We start from the raw sequence: 19,396 nt of genomic DNA on the forward strand, positions 1-19,396 counted from the left end.
ACAGTCTGCATTTTTCATTGGGAGGCGTTGCCCTCTTTGATTTCTAAGGCCCTGGATACCCTCAATATTGCAGATCTGGAGGTCCAGGGTTCCTCGGTGGTGAACCTGAAGATGGCTAGTACTTAGCAGCCATTTAGGGCCTTTCCTGTTCATGAGTCCATTCAGGAGCTTATGTCCCAGTGGACTACTCCAGACATAGGTCTCAAGGTGCCAGTGAATTCTCTGGAACAGTTTGCCTTGCCCAGGGTGGATGCCTTGGTGGCAGCTGTTACCAAGAAGATCACTCTCCCTTTTGAGTGAGGCGTGGCCCTTAAGAATATGCAGGATAGGAAGTTGGAGGCTTCACTGAAGCGCTCCTTTGAGGTCTTCAGTCTGGCCCTGCAGGCCTCGATCTGTAGTTCCTATGTGGCTCGGGTGTCTCTTAGCTGGGTTCAGCAGGTGGTGGAACCTGAGGCAGACAAGCTCCTAGCCTGACCCTCTTTGCTGCAGATGGAATCTGCTCTGGCATATTTGGCCAACTCGCTTTACAATTTAATCCGTGCCTCGGCCATACAGATGGCGTTGGAGGTCATTTCCTCTTGTTTGCTGTGGCTGCACCACTGGGAGGAAGGTGCTGCCTCTAAGCAGAGACTTCCCAGGCTGCTGTTTTGGGGCAAGCTCTTGTTTGGGGAGGATTTGGAGAAGCTGGTGAAGGACTTGGGGGACACCAAGTCGCACCAGCTTCCGGAGGATAAGTTTAAACATTCCTCCTGGTCAGGGACAGTGAGGCTGTGCCTCCCGGATGAGTGGCGGTACCAACCGGGTAGGTCTTTGGCCACCTTTCAGCGGTCCTGTTTTCAGCAGTGTTCCTCCTTTCAGAATGAGACGTGAACAGCCGGGGCCTCCCTTCAACATGGCGCTCGGAAAGGTGTTCCTACCGGACCAACGGGTTGCCAAGCTGCGCGATCAGGTTTGTCGACTGTTGAGTGTTTTGAGTCCTTGCCCCAGGGATTATGTCCAGGTTCTGGAGTCCAAGGCGGCGACGCTGGATATGGTCCCTTGGGCTAGGGCACACATGTGTTAGTTGCAGCGGGGTCTGTTGAGTCGCTGGTCACTGTTGTCGCAGACTACTAGACTCGTCTCTGGTGGTTGGCAAGGCTCAGTATAGCCTGGTGGCTATGTCCCATCATCCTGACCTGGGGGTGCACTTGGCATCCCCTCAGTGGGTAGTGGTGATGACGGATGCCAGCTTGTCTGGCTGGGATGCTCATTATTTTCATCAGTATGCACAGGGCCTTTGGACTGTGACAGAGGCCCAGTAGCCTCCGGGCGATAGCTCGTGAACTGATGTTCTTACAGTCCTTACTGGAGTGCAAACCACTTCGGGTCATGTCGGACAACATGACAGTGGTGGCCTATCTCAACCAGCAGGGCAGCACATGGAGTGTGTCTTTGGCGTGGAAGCTCAGCTGCTTTTACAGTGGGCGAAGCACTACCTCTCATGCCTCTCAGCAGCGCACATTGCATGCCATCTCAATGTGAGGGCAGATTTCCTCAGCCAGCATGTTCTGGACCAGGCAGAAGCCTTCTGCGTGGTCAAACGGCAGTAGGGCACTCCTGCGATGAATCTCATGTTGACCCAAGACAACGTGATGCAAAAGTATGCCGGTTTTTCAGCTGCAGGAGAGAGTCCAGGTTGGAGGGCCTGGATGCACTGGTTCAGTCTTGGCCGTTGGGAGGAGTGCTCTACATCTTTCCCCTTGGTCATTGATAGGCAGGGTCCTTCACAGGATCAGGTGTCATTGGGGCCTGGTCATGCTGGTGGCTCCAGATTGACCTCCGCATCTGTGGTACGCAGACTTGATTTCTCTTTTTGCAGGGACTTCACTGTGGCTGGCCAGAACTTCCAATCTGCTCTGTCAGGGGTTGGTGCAGATGGAGGCTGTCTCCCACTTTAGTCTTACGGTTTGACCCTTGAGAGGTCTAGACTGAGGAAGAAGGGTTTTTCAAATCCAGTCATTGTGACTTTGTTGCAGGCATGCAAGTGGACTATGACTATGGCGTATGTGCACATGTGGCGCACCTCTGAGGCATGTTGTTCTGAGGTGTGGGATCTCTTATCTGTGTCCTTGCCACAGTTATTGGCCATTTTGCAGGAAGGTCTGTGGAAGAGTTTGGCCAAAAATATTTCTGCAGGTGCAGGTTGCAGCCCTTGCCTGTTATAGGGAGTGCCTGTCGAGGTCCTCTCTGGCTTCTCATCCGGATGTTGTGTATTTTCAGAAGGGAGGCAATTGCCTCAACCATTGCCCACAATTCCATGAACCAAAGGAAAGGCTCCCAAGTTAACAAACCTGTAGCTCCGAGACTCTCTGCGCCAAGGCCATGGCCACCAGAAACATTATCTTCAGAGTGATATCCTTCTCCAAGGCCTGCTGAAGGGTTTGGAGCACCAAGTTAAGGTTCCGTTCCGTGCAAGGCCGAAGGTTAAAAATTTTAAATCAGACGTGCACGTTGTTGAAAAACACCGTCATGGAAGCCCAGACCAGATGTATTCCACATATTAACAAAGGTGGAAAGAAGAGCAAATGACAGCCAAAATAGATAAAAGGTGAAGTGAAAGAGGCTATTAGAACCAAAAGAGCAACCTTCAAAGAATGGAAAAAGGATCCAAATGAAGAAAATAAGCAACATAAGCAGTGTCAAGCTAAATGCAAAGCACTGATAAAGAAGGCTAAAAAGGAATATGAAGAAAAATTGATGTGGAGACAAAAACTCATAGTAACATCTTTTTCAGGTACATCAGAAGCAGAAAACCTGTGAGGGAATCCGCAGGACCATTAGATCATGAAAGAACAAAGGGGGCACTCAGGGAAGACAAGGACATAGCGGAGAGATTGAATGAATTCTTTCTTTGGTCTTTATGGAAGAAGATGTAAGCAATCTATCTGTACCGGAAATGGTTTTCAAGGGTGACAATGCTGAGGAACTGGAAGAAATCTTGGTGAACCTGGAAGATGTACTGAGACAAATTGACAAGTTAAAAAGTGATAAATCACCTGGACTGGATAGTATACACCTCAGGATACTGAAAGAAGTCAAACATGAAATTGCTGATCTGTAGTTAGTGATCTGTAACCTGTCATTAAAATCATCCATAGTACCTGAAGATTGCAGGGTGGCCAATGTAACACCAATTTTTAAAAAGGGTTCCGGGGTGATCTGGGAAATTGCAGACCGGTAAACCTGACTTCAATGCTGTGGAAAAGAGGAAACTATTATAAAGAATAAAATTATCGGAACACAGACAAATGTGGTTTAATGGTACAGAGTCAGCAAGGGTTCAGCCAAGGGAAGTTTTGCCTCACCAATTTACTTCATTTCTTTGAAGGTGTGAATAAACATATGGATAAAGGTGAGCGGTTGATGTAGTGTATCTAGATTTTCAGAAAAATGTTGACAAAATTTCTCATGAGACTCCTGAGAAAATCAAAAAGTCATGGGATAGGAGGCAATGTTCTTCTGTAGGTTGAATTGGTTATTGGACAGAAAACAGGGGGTAGGGTTAAAAGGCTATTTTTCTCAATGAAGGAGGGTGAATAGTGAAGTGCCAAAGGGCTCTGTACTGGAATCAATGCAATTAAGATATTTATAGATGATCTAGAAATCGGAATGACAAGTGAGGTGATTAAATTTTACAGATGACACAAAACTTAACGTTGTCAAAATACTTGCAGAATGTGAAAAGTTGTAGCAAAGGAAAGGAGAACACTGGGCATCCAAATGGCAGATGAAATTTAATGTAGACAAATGTAAAATGATTCACATTGGAAAGAATAATTGGAATCATAGTTACCTGATGCTAGGGTCCATCTTAGGAGTCAGCACTCAAGGAGAAGATCTAGGTGTCATTGTAGACACTACGCTGAAATCTGCCCAGTGTGTGGCAGCAGTTAAAAAAGCAAGCAGGATGCTAGGAACTATTATGAAAGGGATGCAAAATAAGACCAATAATATTATAATGTCTCTGTATCGCTCCATGCTCTACCTCACCTTGTGTATTGCATTCAATTCTGTTCGCCATATCTCAAAAAAGTTATAACGAAATTAGAAAAGATTCAAAGAAGAGCAACCAAAATGATAAAGTGTGTGGTACTCCTCCCATATGAGGAAATCCTAAAGGGGTTGGGGCTCTTCAGCTTAGAAAAGAGACAGCTGAGGGTGGAAATGATTGAGGTCTATAAAATCCTGAGTGGTGTAGAACAGTTAGAAGTGAATAGATTTCACTCTTTCAGAATTACAAAGACCAGGGGACACTCAATGAAATTACATGGAAATACTTTTAAAACAAATAGGAGGAAATATTTTTTCACTCAAATGATAGTTAAGTTCTGGAATTTGCTGCTGGAGGATGTGGTAACTGTGGTTAGCGAATTTGGGTATAAAAAAAGGTTTGGACAAGTTCATGGAGGAAAAGTCCATAGTCTGTTATTGAGATGGACTTGGGGGAAGCTACTGCTTGCCCCAGGATTGGTAGCATAGAATGTTGCTACCAATTGGGTTTCTGCCAGGTACTTGTGACCTGGATTGGCCACTGTTGAAAGCAGTGGCTATGACATAATTCAATTCCGGGTGGCCTCTTTAATGCTGTTCTCTTTAGCTGTTCTGCATAAAAAAAAAAAGGTTGAGGTAACTTGGAGACAGCTCAGTGTTACAAGCTTCACAGGGCATTACTGTTCTGCCCCCTTTTGCATGGAGACAGGTTGTTTGTTGTTTATATGTATGTTGGACTTTTTTTTATATCGGATTGTATTGCCTGTAACAGTTTACAGTGTGAAGGCAGGAAGTGCCTTTAGACTACAGAGACTTCCTGCAGTGCTCTGTAATAGGCTATTCCTGAGCATATATCCCTGTTATATGCCTTATGGGACTTTTCCTGTTGGCTGGCCCTTCTCCCTGTGTTGGGTTGTAGCTAGCCCGCTTCTGTCTCTAGTGGATGCTTTCTCTAGGAACTGTAAGTTGATTTGCTATACCTTGTTGCATGCTCCCCATTCAAGCTACTGTAATTTCACCAAGTTTTTACCAGATGAAAAATATTTACAGCATCTTCTCTCTCAGCTTGGTGCTGAGATCTCCCAGTTCCTCTTGTATACAAAGTGAACTGGTAGTGAACAGACTCTCAGTTCTGCAAGACAGAGACTCTTGTCCAGCACATCTAACTGTAAGTTACTTTTTCTTTTGTTTGAATTTGCATTAAAGAAGGTTTGGTTCAAGAGTTCTGGGTCTTCACAGTGATGTACTATACTCTGATTTAAGCTGCAGTCTATCACAGTTAGTGAAAGGGCTGAAGAAGTACTATAGCATTTTTCAAACTGGGTCATTCCATGCCAAGTGGTCTAAAATTTAAAAAAAGTTCCCACCATCATGTTCTCCAATTTTGTTCAAATTTTATCTGTTGCGCGAGTCAGGTGTTAAACGAAGTTTCCCCAAATTTGAGGTCTCTAACTGCAATAGTTGCAGATCTAGACCTCCTTTTCTGAAAGGTTGTCAGTCCATGAGCGCGCGGCATTTACCAAAATGCCATTTTGGGGGTCTAATAAAATCCAAACACATTTATAAGAATGGCTAAAAAATTCAAATCCTGTACAGTTTTTGATGCTAATTCCGATGAAATACATTTTAAAATTATGGATGCAAAATCCAGTCAAACAAGTTGACTCAAAGTGTGCATCAAAATTGGTCACGACTCATCAGAACATATTTGGACCAATATTCAGACCGCAACAACTTCCATGCAAACAAAGATACGGACTTGAAATTTTGAACAAGCATAATGCTTGTGCTGGACATAATACTGCCAGATTTGCAACTAACCAGCATCTATAACCGCCCTGCAGGATCTCTTCAAAGTTGGCACTGTCAGCAAAAATGGTAAAATATACCAAAGTTCAAAACCAATTATTAAAAAAGAGTCTGCCTGAATCAGCTTGTGAACAGTATCATCTGAAAGAGAAAACTGTGCTCTACAACACTGATATGTTTTTGTTTTACAATGCCACCATTAAGTAGAATAGTGTTGGAAAGAATAGGTCTGGGACCCCAGTTCTAGGGCTGTATTCAGTCTACAACTTTCCAATAGCTTGTATTTGGGTCAGTGGTGAGTATAGAGAGGCAACATCTCTTGATCTTTCTGCAGCTTTCGACTTTGTGAATCATGACTTTCTGTTATCTCATCTATCATCTGTAGGTATCACTGGCTCGGTGTTCTCGTGGTTTTCCTCTTTTCTCTCAAACCGCTCTTATAAAGTCATATTTACATCATTCACTGCTTCTTCACGTCTTTTGTCTTCTAAGGTACCACAGGGTTCAGTGCTTTCGCCTTGCCTCTCCTCTTCAATCTGTTTCTGAGCTCTCTTGTTTCCCTTATCCAATCTACTGGAGTTTCTTTCCATTTCTATGCTGACAGTATCCTCTCCTACGAATCCCTATAATCCCATGATTGGTCTACTTCAGGATTGCCTTCTCCTTGTGTTAAACAGGCTTATTGATCACAAATTAGTACTAAAGAAACAAAAGACCGTGGTGTGTTGGTTTCTGGTCGTTTAACTGCCCCTATTACTCCTCTGTTGTATTCATTCGTACCATGTATCTGTTCAGACAGTAATCGGCTAACGCTGTTAACGGCAATATGTAAGCCACATTGAGCCTGCAAAAAGGTGGGAAAATGTGGGCTACAAATGCAACAAATAAAATAAATAAATCTCTTTGGCACTATTATCCAGCATGCTGATTCCTTCCTGTATCTGGAAGTTATTTTAGACTCCCAGCTTACCTTTTCTCCACAGATATCCCATTTATGTAAAACATCCTTTCCAGTTCTCTGTCAATTACACTCTGTTCAAAGATATTTCAACCAAGGCATGTTCCATTCACTTGTTCTTTCTTTACGGACTACTCGAGTTGACTACTGCAACATAATTTATCTCGGTTGTTCCCCAATCAAATTTGAAGAAACTCCAAACAGTTTAGAATATGGCTATTAAAATTATTTGTCACACCTGGAAATTTGATCATGTTTCTCCTCTATTTCAGAAATTTCAGTGGCTTCCTATTGAACAACTCATCGTCTTTAAGCTATTTAACCTTACCTTCAAGGCAAAGTTCATGATGTACAATGACATGCATCTCTCTTCTATTTAAATCATTCTACTCCTATACCTCCAGTCTGTAATACAGATTTTGAGTTACTTATTGAGAAAGCAGGGAGAATTGCAATAGAAACAAAAAGAAATCTAGGTATTAAAGTTCCATGCCTCACTTCTGCTCAGTGCTTTTTGCTCACTTAATGTGGTGGCGAATTTGATGTTGGGACGCAGGTGGGTGGGGATTTTTGTTTTGTTTTTTAATCCGGTTGAGTGAGCCAATTTAGTTTTGATGTAATATACAGTGGTCTATTAAGTTCAGTTAATTTTCACCTCTTATATTTCTGTCCGTTTATTCTGTAGGTAATGTTTAATTAGTTGGCTTCTGTTTGCTGCTGTTTATACAGCTTGCATTGGCCTTCTGGCTTTGTACTATGTGAAATATAGGTTAATTAAAAAAAAAATAATCAAGCATTAATTTAGTTCAGTTATTTTACTAAAGCACCTTTCATAATCAGTAGTTTAAAGCAGTTCACAATGTTTAAAAGCTCAATAGGGAACATTACAAGAGAGTACATACATCATTAATAAGAACTTGAAATCTGGCTGAGAGGGTAAGAGTAGCGAACAAAGTGAGGAAGGAGTTGTCCTTCTGACACCAACACCTTCAAGAAAAAGAAGGTCCATAGCCCTTGCTTTAATTTGTTATAAGAAGATTCTATTTGCAGATATATGAGTAAAGAATCCCAGAGAAGAAGGGCCAAATAGAAAAATACAGAATGGTGTGTAACTTGTCAGGTTTGTGTTGTGGAAGGTAGGTCTTTTAGGTCTTGCTGTTTTAATAGGGTTAAATGTTTTGAGAGAGAATCTGGCACATCAGTTAAAAAATGAGCCAAAAGCAAAATTCTAAAGGAGATCTATAACTGACAGATAACCAGTGTTCTGCAATCAGTATTGCATCTGACAAAGAGCAATACTTGGCTTTCTGTCATGGGTTTCCAGGCATTACATTCTTTTCTTAACAAAATTTAAAATTACTTTTTAGTCCTATTTATGGCAGCTACATCTGTGTAATTTTCAGTATAACATGAATGTACACTGCACTGTCATGTTTCATTAAGTAGCACGTTTATTTCTGTGTTCTGGCTAGAAAGAGTTAGCTGTACTCTTAAGGACATAATTTAACAGGTGCCTTTTTGGATGTCTCACATAGACATTCTGTTTTATAAACGTTATTTAGGTGCTTATATACTTTTTATAAAATAGGATCCCAAAATGCTGATGCATATGCTTACACCTGTTCTGAAGCAGCTATAAAGTGTGTATGTGTGTGTGTGTGTTTCATGCATGTACCCATATATTTTATAAAATATGTGCACACATTGCAAATCTATCCTGCAGTATCCAAATTACTCACCTAGGAATGCCTATACATGGTGCACATATAAGTACATGCCGATGGGATAGTGTTCATATGTAAACAGCCTTCTGATGTGGAAAAACCTTTATAAAATTACCTTCCCATCTATGGAACATTATCAGATGTAGTTAAAATATGTGGTATAACCTTATGTGGAATACCCTGTTTCCATGGGCATAGAAGAATCATTTCCAAACTCTTTTGTTTCTGTAGCTATACATGAATACATATACAGTATTAAATCCAAATAGATTCTCTTTCAAATTTTGTGACTTTTTGTTTTTCAGCTTCTCATAAAACATGGTGGAGACTTGTTTGCTGAAAATGAAAACAAAGACACTCCTTGCGACTGTGCTGAGAAACAACATCACAAAGAGTTGGCCCTCAATTTGGAATCCCAAATGGTATTCTCCCGGGATCCTGAAGCTGATGACATAGAAGCTGAATATGCTGCGTTAGACAAACGGGAGGTATATACTTTTAGTTGGCTGACTTTATAGGTTTTATGAGCAAATGTCTTTTTAGTTTGTGACTAGGGACTAAGGGGCCCTTCTACTTAGCTGCGGTAAATGCTAGTGTGTGCTTACCTTGGCTTAAAATGGCTTACTGCAGTACTGTGTAAGTTAAAAATTAGTGCATGCTAAAAATATATTTTATTTTTGGTGGAGAGGGCATGTCTGGGGAGCATAAAGTAGGCATTCCTGTGCTAATCAGCGTCTACATTACCACACATTAACTAGTTAGCACAGGATTACCTCTTCAGCCCTTACTGCCTACAAAATAGGTGCCAGTAAGTGCTCCTTTGGTAATTCTTTTTAATGGCTGCACATTAATGGCAACATTGAGAATCAACTACAATAATACAAGTGGGTGTGCAGTATAGCAAAAGCAAAAAGTAATCTACAGAAAATGAAATTTATGCTCTTATACAGTAACAAATTACTAACAAAAGAAAAGGGAAGGAAAAGCCTCAAAGTAGCTCAAAACTCACAGTTTTAAAGAGCTAAAGTGATCAAAAAACAGACCTTACTTCATCATAGGCAAAAACCTTCCCGTAGAAAAAGTAGCTACATTCAAAGTGCAACAAACTTATCTGTACATCCACAATGGTTAAACAAAATGGCTGCTATTTAACAAAAGGGTGACGTCAAACGCTGTCAGTAGAGTAACTAATCACCCCAAGATGGTTTAGAAAAGATGACACGAATCCAGGCGCGGGTTAAGCCCCTTAGGTTGTAGCAACTGTAATTTAAAGATCCATCACTGTTCGGACTGAAGCAAAAACCATTGACGATCACCACCTCTAAAAAGAGGGGAGTACATGTTGGAAAGTGAGATATCTCAGATCTTGAAAACAATGGCCATGTTCTACGCAATGCAAAACCAGAGGAAGTCCGGGCTTATTGGTGTGAGTGGAACTCTTATGTTCAGATAGTCGTAATGATAATCTATGGGTAGTTTGCCCGACGTAAACCAAATCACAGGGCCAGCATAAACAGTAGATAACATGATCCGAATTGCATGTGGTATAGGCACGGAGATGACGAATCTTCTGATCCACTGGGTTGAGGAACTGTGAGGTCTCAAGCATGACATGATTGACATCGCATATGGCGCAACCATTGCACTTAAAATGGCCAATTTCGTCATTTCCACCTGACACATTTTGAGAGCTGCATGTTTTGAGAACTACACATTGGTTCCAAAATAAGTTATTTGTTTTTACACTTTGAATGTAGCCAGTGACGTTCCTAGGGTGGCTGACACCCGGGGCAGATCGCCGATGCGCCCCCCCCTCCCCCCTGGCGAAAGGACACCCCTCCCCCCTGGCGAAAGGACACCCCCCCCCCCCGGGTGCATTTTTACCTGTTGGGGGGGGGGGGGTGCTGCGCGCCTTTCGGCTTCGCTTGTTCCATGCTCCCTCTGCCCCGGAACAGGAAGTAACCTGTTCCGGGGCAGAGGGAGCACGGAACGAGCGGAGCCGACAGGCGCGCGGCACCCCCCTAGCGGTGTGCACCGGGGGGCAGACCGCACCCACCGCCCCCCCCCCTTGGTATGCCACTGAATGTAGCTACTTTTTCTACAGGAAGGCTTTTGCCTATGATGAAGTAAGGTCTGTTTTTTGACCGCTTTAGCTGTTTAAAACTGTGTGTTTTGAGCTACTTTGAGGCTTTTCCTTTCCTTTTCTTTTGTTAGTAATTTGTTACTGTATAATATAAAAGCATAATTAACATTAGTGCATTTCCATTAATAGAAAAAAGAACATAAGCCATTTTCCAGCTGCAGTAAAAATGGCCTTAGCATGCAGGAAAAACCTGCATAAGGGCGCACAAAGGCCATTTTTTTTACCACAACTTAGTAAAAGGATTCCATCTTCCCACAACCTATTATAATGTGAAAATACTAGATATCTTGTTTTCTCCAAATACATCCTGGTATTTGAGAGTTTTATAGACTTTGTTTATAGATTTGGTTCATTTCAGGATATTTATTTAAATTTATAACTTTCCTCCCTTCAAGAAAACCTGAATGATTTACAGCATAAAAATAATATAGTTGCTAACAATTCATTCCTATCTATCTTACTCTCCCCCCCCCCCCCCAGAATTTTTCACCACTCCATCCCTCAGTCTACATATACAAAGCACCTTCAACAAGTTGGCTTGAAATGCTGCTTTCACAGAAATGGGCTTTACTGCTATCTGCACCATGTGGCCCAGTTTGAGCTAATGAAGCAGGAATAGCCTGCTGATCTCACTTTCTTGCATTATGATGCTGAGGTTTACTGATAGTAGAGTCTATACAGTGCAGGTGGCAGGAAAATATCTTTCTTTTATTTATTTTTTTCTTTGGGAAAGTATTTTATTAAAATCAGAGACTAAGAAAATAAGCACCAAACAGCAGTGACGGATAACTAGTACAAACAGTACAGAACCAAAGCCAATAAACAATGATTACTACTGAATTATAACCAAAACTATTCCTGAGAGAGAATAAAGAACACTTTAACTTCCAGTTTAGATAGACTTTTCACAAATTAAATAAGCCAAACACAGCCCAACCCCCTACCCTCCTCCCTCTTCAAAAAAAAAGGGGGGGGGGGAGAGAAATCAGAACATTCACTCACGCAATTTTGCCAAGGGTTTCCACACTTTATTGCATTTATGCATAGTTTTTCTTCTCTCTGCTAACAACCGTTCCATGTCATACAGATACCACAATTTATTCAGCCATTGCTGACATAGGGGAATACCTTCATTCCAAGCCCTCACCAGAACCTTCCTACCTGCAGTAAAGCAATTCCAAAACAGGGAATTCTGGGCAAGTGTCATGCCCAGTACAAGCTTAAGGAAAGTATCTTTCAGCAATGGAGGTGATAGGTCTATAAAAACAGTTTTAGAATAGGCACTTTCCAGTCCTGGGACCAGGGTCCAATCCAATTTCTAAGTTCCATGGCAACCTTGTGGATGATATATTTTTAATTGGATTTGCATATTCAGTTTATAACTAGTGCTGTGTTTCTTAAACCATCTTCCATAGCATCCTATCAGACCAGTCCAGATCAATGAAGACAGAGAATGAAAATAGGTACATAATTATTGCCACACTGGGACAGACCAAATGTCCATCAAGCCCAGCATTCTGTTTCCAACAGTGGCCAATCCAGGTCACAAATACCTGGCAAGATCCCTAGAAATAAGCAGTGCATTTTCCCCAAGTCAATTTAATAGTGGTCTATGGACATTTCCTTTCGGAAGCCAACCAGACCTTTTTAAAACCCTGCTAAGCTAACCGCCTTTACCACATTCTCTGGCAATGAATTACAGAGTTTAATTACACGTTGACTGAAGAAACATTTTCTCCGATTCGTATTAAATTTACTACTTTGTAGCTTCATCGCATGCCCCCTAGTCCTGGTATTTTTTGAAAGAGTAAAGAAATTATACACGTCTACCCGTTCCACTCCTCTCGTTATTTTATAGACCTCTATCATATCTCCCCTCAGCCGTCTTTTCTCCAAGCTGAAAAGTCCTAGTCGCTTCAGCCTTTCCTCTTATGGAAGCCGTCTCATTCCCTTTATCATTTTCGTTGCCCTTCTCTGTACCTTTTCTAATTCCACTATATCTTTTTTGAAATGCGGTGGCCAGAATTGAACACAATATTTGAAGTGTGGTCGCCCCATGGACTGATACAAGGGCATTATAACGTTCTCACTTTTGTTTCCATTCCTTTCCTAATAATACCTAACATTCTATTTGCCTCTTAAGGGTATTATGAAGCAGCATTCAGTATTTCTGTCTCCCAAGCAGTTGGATGATGGACTATCAACCCTGCTCCTGACCTGGTTTCTAATTAGTTTCAGTTGAGCTTTGACTACCCATTTGGGGTTTTGTGCTCCTGAGCTAGTTTTTTTTTTTTTTTGAACTTTTTTTATTTTTTTATTTATTATTGTTTATTGGCACAACAAAATATGGTACAAAATGCCAAAACCACAAACATTTCACTGAATAATAGGAACAGGATAGGGCCTATATATAAAAGGTGCCATCACACAATTTCCCATTTGTCAATTATGCCCCTCTACTCCTCCCCCCCCCCCCGCATAGACCCCCCCCAACCTATCTCCCCACCCCTCCCCACCCCCCCCTAACAATTTAATAATCTACTTTTTGCCATGGGAGTGAGCGAGTCCCAATACGGAGACCAGATCCTGCAAAAGTGGTCTCCCCGCTTAGAGGCAAGATCACGGACCCTCTGCTTCTCCACTGAGCAGCACTGCATCATGGCGCATCGCCAATGCGCCATACAGGGGGCCTCCCTGGTAAGCCATTGTTGCAAGATAGTTCTTTTCCCCATCAGCACAGATCTCTTCAAAAAGTCTTTCATTCCCTCAGGCATGGGCCCTTGCACCAAAAACACATCAAACAGCTGGCCAGGGGCAGGCTTCCATCGCATTTTCCACAGTCTTGATACCTGCTTTCCCATGGCCAACCAAAATGTATGCACCATCGGACAAGACCAAAACATATGGCCTAGAGTGGCGCTCTCTCCAGCACACTTAGGGCAATCATCTGACTCTCTCAAGGTTGCTCTAAAGGCCCTATGGGGTGAGATGTGTAAGCGCAGTAGGAACTTATAGTTCAATTCCCACCACACCGCATTCTCTGTCACTTTGCACAACAACTTCAGACAAAGCTCCAACTGTTGGGGTTCCAGACGCCATTTCAGCTCTTGACTCCACCGTGTGCATACGGAAATGATGTCAAGTGGTGGCAGAGAGTCTCGTAAACAACCATGATAATATTTCAGAGGAGTTCTCAGCTGCGCCTCTAGCCCCAGTAGCTCATCCTGACGCTCCCACACCCCTCTAGTCAAGGAACTGGCCGGCAGTGACCGCACATAATGTTTTAGCTGTAAATAAGCAAAAGCGTCACCCCTGTCCAAACCAAATTCTTCACATATGGACTGGAACGATTTTATACATCCCTGCTCCGTGACCACCTGGAATAGAAAGCGGATCCCCCGGGAAGACCACCTCCTCCATAAAACTGAGGATCCCGCCTCCGGGAATGCCAGATTACCCCGGATTGGCAGTAAGGGCGACACTAATTTGTCCCATTTAAAAGTTTTACTGAGCCATTGCCATGTTTTACGTAAAGGGTTCAAAATGACTCTGTAGGGGCCCAAGGGGGGAAGTTGATCTGAGGGGGCCTGCAGCCAATATGCAAAGTGGAGAGGCTCCATTAAGGTAGTCTCGATCCCCGTGCATGAGAAGAATTCAGTGGATCTAAACCAATCCGATAAATGGCGTAGACAGCTGGCTATGGAGAAGAGTCTCAGGTCCAGAAGCCCCAATCCTCCCCTTCCCCGTGGTCACATTAGTGTCTTGATCCCAATTCGTGCTCTTTTCCCCTGCCATAGAAACCCATTAAGCTGCTTTTGAAGCCACAAGTCTTCTTTGTGGCTCAAGACAAGTGGTAGCATCTGTAGGATGTATGTCCATTTAGGAAATAGGATCATGTTGTATAAAGCAATGCGGCCCTGTAACGAGAGTGGGAGCCCCCTCCATCCCCGCAGAGTATTCAGAAGGTTATCCCTCAATGGTGCTAAGTTTATGGCGGACAACCTGGCAAGGTCAGATGGAATCCACACACCCAAATATCGGACCTTCCCCTCAGCCCATTGGAATGGGAAATCCCCCACCCACTCCTCCCTTATCGCAGATTGAACCGGAAGAGCCACTGATTTTTGTAGGTTGAGAGTAAGACCAGAGAAAAAACCGAACTCCTTTATAACCTCAAGTACATGGGGGACTGAGATGGAAGGCTGTGTGAGGGTCAGGAAGAGGTCGTCCGCAAAGGCAAGCACTCGCGTCTCCCTCCCACGGCATGTCACTCCCCTAATGTCTGGATCCTTCAATATTGTACGTAAGAGCGGCTCCAGGTATAGGAGGAACAACAGTGGGGAAAGGGGACACCCCTGTCTTGTACCCCTCGCCACCGAGAAGGGGGCCGAGCGGAGCCCGTTGACCAGCACTCGCGCCGCAGCATTGCGACAAAGAGTCTTTATGGCAGCCAAGAACAGCCCTCCCACTCCGATAAACTCTAAGACATGGAATAAGTAATCCCAGTTCACTTTATCAAAGGCCTTGGCTGCATCGAGACTCACCAAAAGCAGTGGGTCTCCAGCAACCTGGCTGTAGGCCGTAGCTAGCAGCACCTTTCGTACATGAGTGACCGCTTGCCGGCCCCTTACAAACCCCACCTGGTGTTCCCCCACTAGGGATGGAATGTGGATTGCTAGCCTATCCGCCAAGACTCTGGCCAAGATTTTTATATCCACGTTAAGCAGGGATATAGGTCGATAGGACTCCATCTGATCTAACGGCTTGCCAGGTTTAGGTATCAATGTAATGAGGGCTTCATTTTCTCCCCTAGAAAAGTACCCCCTCTCTATCACCTCATCATAATAAGCCACCATGGGGCCACAGATCTGGGGTGCCAAAATTTTGAAGTATTCATTAGAGAATCCGTCGGTCCCAGGGGCAGAGCCCAACTTCAATGTCTTGATGACTTTTTGCACCTCTACCCCTTGTATTGGAGCAGATAGCGCCTGTTGTACTTCTACCCTCAACTTGGGCATCCCCGCATCCTCAAGATAATCCCATGGCGAGGGCCCGAGTTCGCGGTCACCCATGGCATACATGTCCTCAAAAAAGGTTCGAAACCCATCCAAAATGGCTTGTGGGGTGGAGACCCGGGCCCCCCCCGGTTGACGATCGTGGGGATAAACTGACGCGGTTTATACGACCGTGCTACTCTTGCCAGTAGTCTACCCGACTTGTTACCAAAACACTGAAATTTTAGCCGGCCTGCCAATAGATGTTTCTGGGCTTGTTCATGGAGGAGGGAGTTGAGTGCCACCAGGGAAGCATCCATTGTTTCTTTATTTGCGCGAGAAGGGAGCGCGATATACTTTTTTTTTGATAGCTTATACTCCTCTTCCAAGCGGAGTACCCCTGAAGCTAGTCTCTTGGCCCTTGCACTTAGGTACGCAATCACCTCCCCTCTCATGACAGCCTTAGAGGCCTCCCAAAACGTAATGGACGAATCACACGAGTCAGCATTTGTGTCAATATAAAATTGCCACTTTGTCTGCAGATGCTCTAGAAATTGCTTGTCTTGATGTAGATATGATGGGAATCTCCAGGACCTTACCCCCGGTGGGCCCACAGCCAGGTCCAGTACCAACCAGATCATTGCATGGTCAGAAATCGCCATCGGGCCCATTTCTGCTTTCCTAACCCTGAAAAACCATGATTGGGAAACTAGGATGTAATCAATTCTTGACCAGGTTTGGTGAACTTTGGACTGATGTGTATAGTCTCGAGTAGTAGGATTGTGCACCCGCCAGGGGTCTACTAAGTGAAGTTGGTGACATAGCGCCGGGATGCCCTTCCCACTCCCCAACCCTGGGATCGCCCTGGGAGAGGACCTATCCAGGGCCGGGTTCAATACTTGGTTGAAGTCCCCTGCCCATATCCAAGGGGCGTCTGCATGTTGAAGCCCAATGATGTAAGTGTTTGAAAGAAGGTTGGGCTGTAGTCATTGGGGCCATACACTGCGCATAAATAGAATTTCAGACCCTGGTAATTCAACTGTAGCAATACTATTCGACCCTCAGTATCTTTATAAACCAGTTTGGGCTGACAGGGAAGGCCTTTTTTGATTAGTATGGCAACCCCACTTTTCTTACCCCCCGAGGAGGAGTAGAAGCACTCGCCTACCCAGAGCTGCTTCAATTTTTGGTGTTCTATGTCTGTGAGCTTGGTCTCTTGGAGACATGCTATTGTGACACCCTTACGTCTCAACTGTGTCAGAATTTTATAACGCTTCACCGGGGACGTGATCCCTGAAACGTTCCAGGATGCTATTTTAAACTGTGAATGATCAGCCAGTCACCGGGGTTTCATTGGCTATGATAGCGGTAATGTACGTTTGCCACCCCCAGGGGCCAGCCCCTCCCCCCGGGGGATCCACCTCCACACAGAGCAGGGATTCCTTTCCAGGATCCAGATCCACAAATGATAGCATCCGCTTTTCACCCATGTATTCACACACTCCCACCATGAACTTACATTGATTAATGTCTCTCCCCCTATCCCTTCCCTCTATTAACCCCGTGTGCTCTTCCCGCCCCCCCCCCCCACCGTGCCCCAGACCACCCTCCTCCCACACCCCTCCCTTCCCCCCCTCAACCCCCAACCCCCACATAACACACAACTGTGGAATCACTTAGATGTTATGGGGAAAACCACGCCCTAGCAAGCAATAACATTAGACCCTAATGTATGAAACAAACATTTTTGTACATTTAACATGCCCTCTATAGGTGTTACTACTACTGTTACTTATCATACCCAAATACCAGAGTCCTAGCCCTTATAGACAGAGACCAGGTAGTTCATCTCACAGGAGGCTCCTCTTGATTGTTGAATCCTTGGTGCTCGAGCCCAGCCACAAATTCTCTTGCGGCAGAGGCTGAAGTGAAAGATTGCCAACTTCCATTCCTCTTTATCTTTAGAATAGCGGGGTAGATCAGCATGAATTGAATGTTCAGATCATGGAGGCGGCTGCACGTGGCCGAAAATGCCTTTCGTTTCTCTTGAAGCGCTGCCGAGTAATCTTGGAAGATGCGCACTGCGCTGCCCTTAAAATTAGTAGTTTCACGTTTCATCCGAAAGCCATTAAGGATTTCCACCTTGTGGAGGTAGTTGTGTATTTTAATGATCACTGTGCGCGACCCTGCACGGCCATCTTGGGGCCTCCCGATTCTGTGTGCCCGCTCCAGGCTTAATGGCCCCGCGTGGTCTGAGAGCGCGAATTCCGCTTTTAACCAAGTTTCCAGCTCGGCCGCAAGTACTCTGTCCCCCACCGACTCCGGAATCCCAATCAATCGTAAGTTGGAACGCCGTGACCTGTTTTCCAGGTCGTCCATTTTCGCCGATAAAGAAGCTACTGTTTGCTGAAGCTGCTCAATACCCTGAGGGGTGGATGCCGCTGCGTCTTCCAGGTCTGAGACCCGTTGCTCGAGCTCTCCAGTCCGGCGTTCAAGAACTTGTTGCGCTGCTTCAAAGCTAGCGAACTGGCTGGGGAGTTTGGCAAGTCGTGGTTCCAGGGTTGCTTCCACTGCGGCGGTAAGCTGCTCAAGTTGTTCTTTTGTGAACCCTCCGTTCCCGCTTAGCGGTCTTTTGCGTTCTGGCGGCTCGTCGCCCGCTCGTGGTTTTTCTTTCTCCCGTTTAGCGCTTCTGCTCGCCATAGGTCTCGGGGAGGATTCGACAAATTTGTCCATGCGGTCTCCTCGTGCCCCAACAAATAAAGGTTACTCTGGAGCCGATTTTCGGGTCAAATTGCAATTTTGGGCCTGGTTTCCCTCAGAGAGAGCGAAGCACACGTCCTGCTCCCTCTAACACATCACGTGACTCTCCTGAGCTAGTTTTATGCTGATTCTCAATTGACCTTGGGGGGGGGGGGGGGGCTGCCTGTTTGGCATGTCTCCTGAATCTGCTTCTCAGCTGTGTTTCAGTTGAGTGGAGGTACCTGTTTGGCTTGTTCTTCTGAACCAGCTTCTCAGCTGTGCTTCAGTCGAGAGTGCCCTCCAGGGTTTGTTCTCCTGATCTAGTTTAATATTGGGGTTTCAGTCGAGTTGAGGGTGCCTTCTTTGGCATAATAAGCTCCTGTTAAAAAAGGCAGCTTTTCTATGGTGCTGAGGTATATCTCAGAAGTCTCTGAGATCCTTAACACCCCTTCTCCCCACCCTTCCATCAATGTCTCCTTTGGAAGTTAGCCTACATATATCTGGCAAGCCTATTATGATTTATTTCAACTATTTCAGTGTGCTAGTGTTGTTTCTGCTTCTGTTCCTTTTTAAACCAACACAAGTATGTGACTTGTTCATTCCTCACAGCAAAGACTCTTTTCTGCTCAACTGCATGAGTTACTAACAGAAGGCCTTGTTCTTCTAGTTTCTTTAAGCAGTTAATATTTGTCTGTGACTGTCTATGTGGAGGACTAGCTTTTTGTTTATGAATGCTACCTAAAATTATTCTCTGTCAGCTGGTGGTTGTTTGTCTAATCATGCTGCCTGACTATCCTAGCTGTATGACTCTCAGTAGGCAAATCTGTACATTTATCAGCTCTTCTCTCCTTATGTCTAAAAAAAGAAAAAAAAGGCAGCTCACATTAAGTGCCTCTCCCTTTTATTTCTCAGGTGTGGATCCTGAGGTCGGCTAATTGTTATTCTTTGAGAGCTGTTTTTGTCAATATGCTGGAACATACTGCTTGCTGTTCATTTGTAT

The 19,396-nt window shown here is 44.3% G+C and overlaps 1 protein-coding gene across 4 annotated transcripts in view; it reads left to right on the forward strand.

The window, feature by feature from the left end:
- ANKIB1 (ankyrin repeat and IBR domain containing 1) overlaps positions 1–19,396 on the forward strand; it is a 410,970-nt gene that overhangs the window by 127,538 nt on the left and 264,036 nt on the right. For all 4 annotated transcript variants that reach the window (XM_030200246.1, XM_030200271.1, XM_030200262.1 and 1 more), the window contains exon 4: positions 8,826–9,008. In XM_030200246.1, coding sequence (XP_030056106.1) covers positions 8,826–9,008 — 183 coding nt within the window. The remainder of the gene's footprint in view (positions 1–8,825; positions 9,009–19,396) is intronic.

Source organism: Microcaecilia unicolor, chromosome 1 (genome assembly GCF_901765095.1).
Source record: "Microcaecilia unicolor chromosome 1, aMicUni1.1, whole genome shotgun sequence".
NCBI lineage: Eukaryota > Metazoa > Chordata > Amphibia > Gymnophiona > Siphonopidae > Microcaecilia > Microcaecilia unicolor.